At 31.2% G+C, this 2,077-nt stretch overlaps 1 protein-coding gene across 1 annotated transcript; it reads left to right on the top strand.

Moving 5' to 3' along the window:
- Positions 1–683: 683 nt before the first annotated feature.
- LOC107679381 (LDLR chaperone MESD-like) lies at positions 684–1,069 on the top strand (the record flags this gene model as incomplete). Its single annotated transcript, XM_016474899.1, has 1 exon — positions 684–1,069. A coding segment is annotated over one exon (259 nt), but the record flags the coding sequence as incomplete, so codon positions are not given.
- Between the last annotated feature and the right edge of the window lie 1,008 nt (positions 1,070–2,077).

Here is a 2,077-nt window from a genome sequence, read left to right as displayed (position 1 = left end):
AGATAGATAGATAGATAGATAGATAGATGAGACAGTCTGACACTTGTGTGGGAAGGAAACGGGGAATGTGATTGGTGGATATCTTGTAAAGTCTAGCAGATTCACACATTTTATAAGGGCACTCCTTGAGTCAAAGGTTGCCTTTGAAAGAACATGGATCACAGAAAGCCAGATAGTGTCGCAGTCATTTAAAAAGTATTAAATTATACAAAGATGATGAGAAAGTTAAGGCTATTGAAATAGTTTCTGCAAATGTTTGCATTCTGAATCTACACTAAACGATTAAAGTTTGAAAATATTTAATATTGGAAGTAAGCCTATCAAATATTTACAGTTTAAAGTTTTAAATTATAAATATTAAATACTGTATTTAATGTAAGAAATGTTTTAATAAAATAAGATTTAACGTTTTAAAGTATACGTATAAAATATTGAATGTTTAAAGTTTCAAAACCAAGTTTGAAAATAAATAAAATCTATAGAAAATAAATGTTTAATGTCACTGTAATATCTTTATTTTGTGTAACATTTTTCCTTCTCGCATGACGTCCAACAGCAGGGCTGTGCAATGCATTCAATAAGCTGAAAAATATTATATAATTTATATTGCCCAGACCTATATCTACCAGTAATTTAAGTTTTGCCATTAGATCTTAAAAAGATGTTTTCTTTCTTCAGTGATTGACATCTTTTTATTTATTACAGAAAGATGATGAAATTGAGGAGGGCGACTTACCTGAGCACAAACGGTCTCCTCCACCCATCGACTTCTCTAAAATAGATGCGTCTAAACCAGAGGAGCTCCTGAAGATGTCCAAGAAGGGAAGGACCCTGATGGTGTTTGCCACCGTGTCAGGAAACCCCACAGAGAAGGAGACGGAAGAGATCACCAGCCTGTGGCAGGGAAGCCTCTTCAATGCCAACTTTGATGTTCAGAGGTAACAACCATATTCCTGTGCTGATGAGTCCGATAAGGATATTGATCGACTGTCAAAGCAGTTATATTATAGGTTCATTTCTGGGTGACATCAGGTGTAGATATTTCATAACAAGAAAAATGAAATGTAAAACAGCTCCAAAAAAATTACAATAGTGTCATTGTTTAGCTCCAGTCAGTTCAGTGTGGATTCAGTTCAACTGTATAAAACTGAATAAACAGTTTGAACATAAAGTCTTGGAAAGGTTTGTTTAGAAAGTTCATTTTAATGAACTGATTCAAAATAATAATTCACAGATTGATTTGAATTATTACTCAGTTGTGGTTCTGGAATCCCTCTGCTGCATTTTATGTCTTCTGTTTTGTAGTGCAATATATAACTACACTGCAACTTCTTAATAGCTTTACAATTAGTCTTTTTTGACTTGTTTTCCTGTTAAAATATCTAAAAATTCAAGAGACACATTTACTTGAGAGGCAAAGAGGTCTTGTTTTCAGAGAATCAGTCTTTAATATAAGTGTATTTTGTCATACTGCACTGGCAGATATTTTCACCTGTTTTTAAGTATAAACAAGTAAAAAAAAAAAGAATAATAATCAGGTTTTGCAGAATTACAAAATACAGTTACATTGTTTAGAATTGATAAAATCGGAGTCTTCATATCTAAAGCTGATCTTGTAGTAAATTGATCTTGTTTCAAAGATATTTAGATATTTAAAAGGAAAACAAGAATATGATTTTATTACAGGGCAAATACTGCTGTTTATTATTATGTGTAGTTTGGGAAACTACAGTTTGATCCCAGCCCTGGTGTGTTTGAGCAAAGCAATTAGCCTCAGGTGCTCCGAATTATTATTTATTTTTTAATTAAATCAAAGATTTTTTTTTTAACAAATTTCTTTATTTTATTTTATTTTATTTTATACCGTGCAACTTAATACCATGCCTTCATAATGTTTTGCTACTTTTTAAATACCTTTTATGTTTGGATTTTATTGTTTTACCCTCATCCCAGACCCAGATGTTTAAAATATGAAAATTCATCATATTCATAATTTATTCCTAACAAGAAGTAAAATAAACATGAACATGTAGTGTTTATGTATGTATGTATGTATGTGTGTGTATGTGTATGTATA

The sequence above is a fragment of the Sinocyclocheilus anshuiensis genome, unplaced genomic scaffold (assembly GCF_001515605.1).
Source record: "Sinocyclocheilus anshuiensis isolate Anshui unplaced genomic scaffold, SAMN03320099.WGS_v1.1 scaffold24181, whole genome shotgun sequence".
NCBI lineage: Eukaryota > Metazoa > Chordata > Actinopteri > Cypriniformes > Cyprinidae > Sinocyclocheilus > Sinocyclocheilus anshuiensis.
This window is presented reverse-complemented; position numbering and strand designations above follow the sequence as displayed.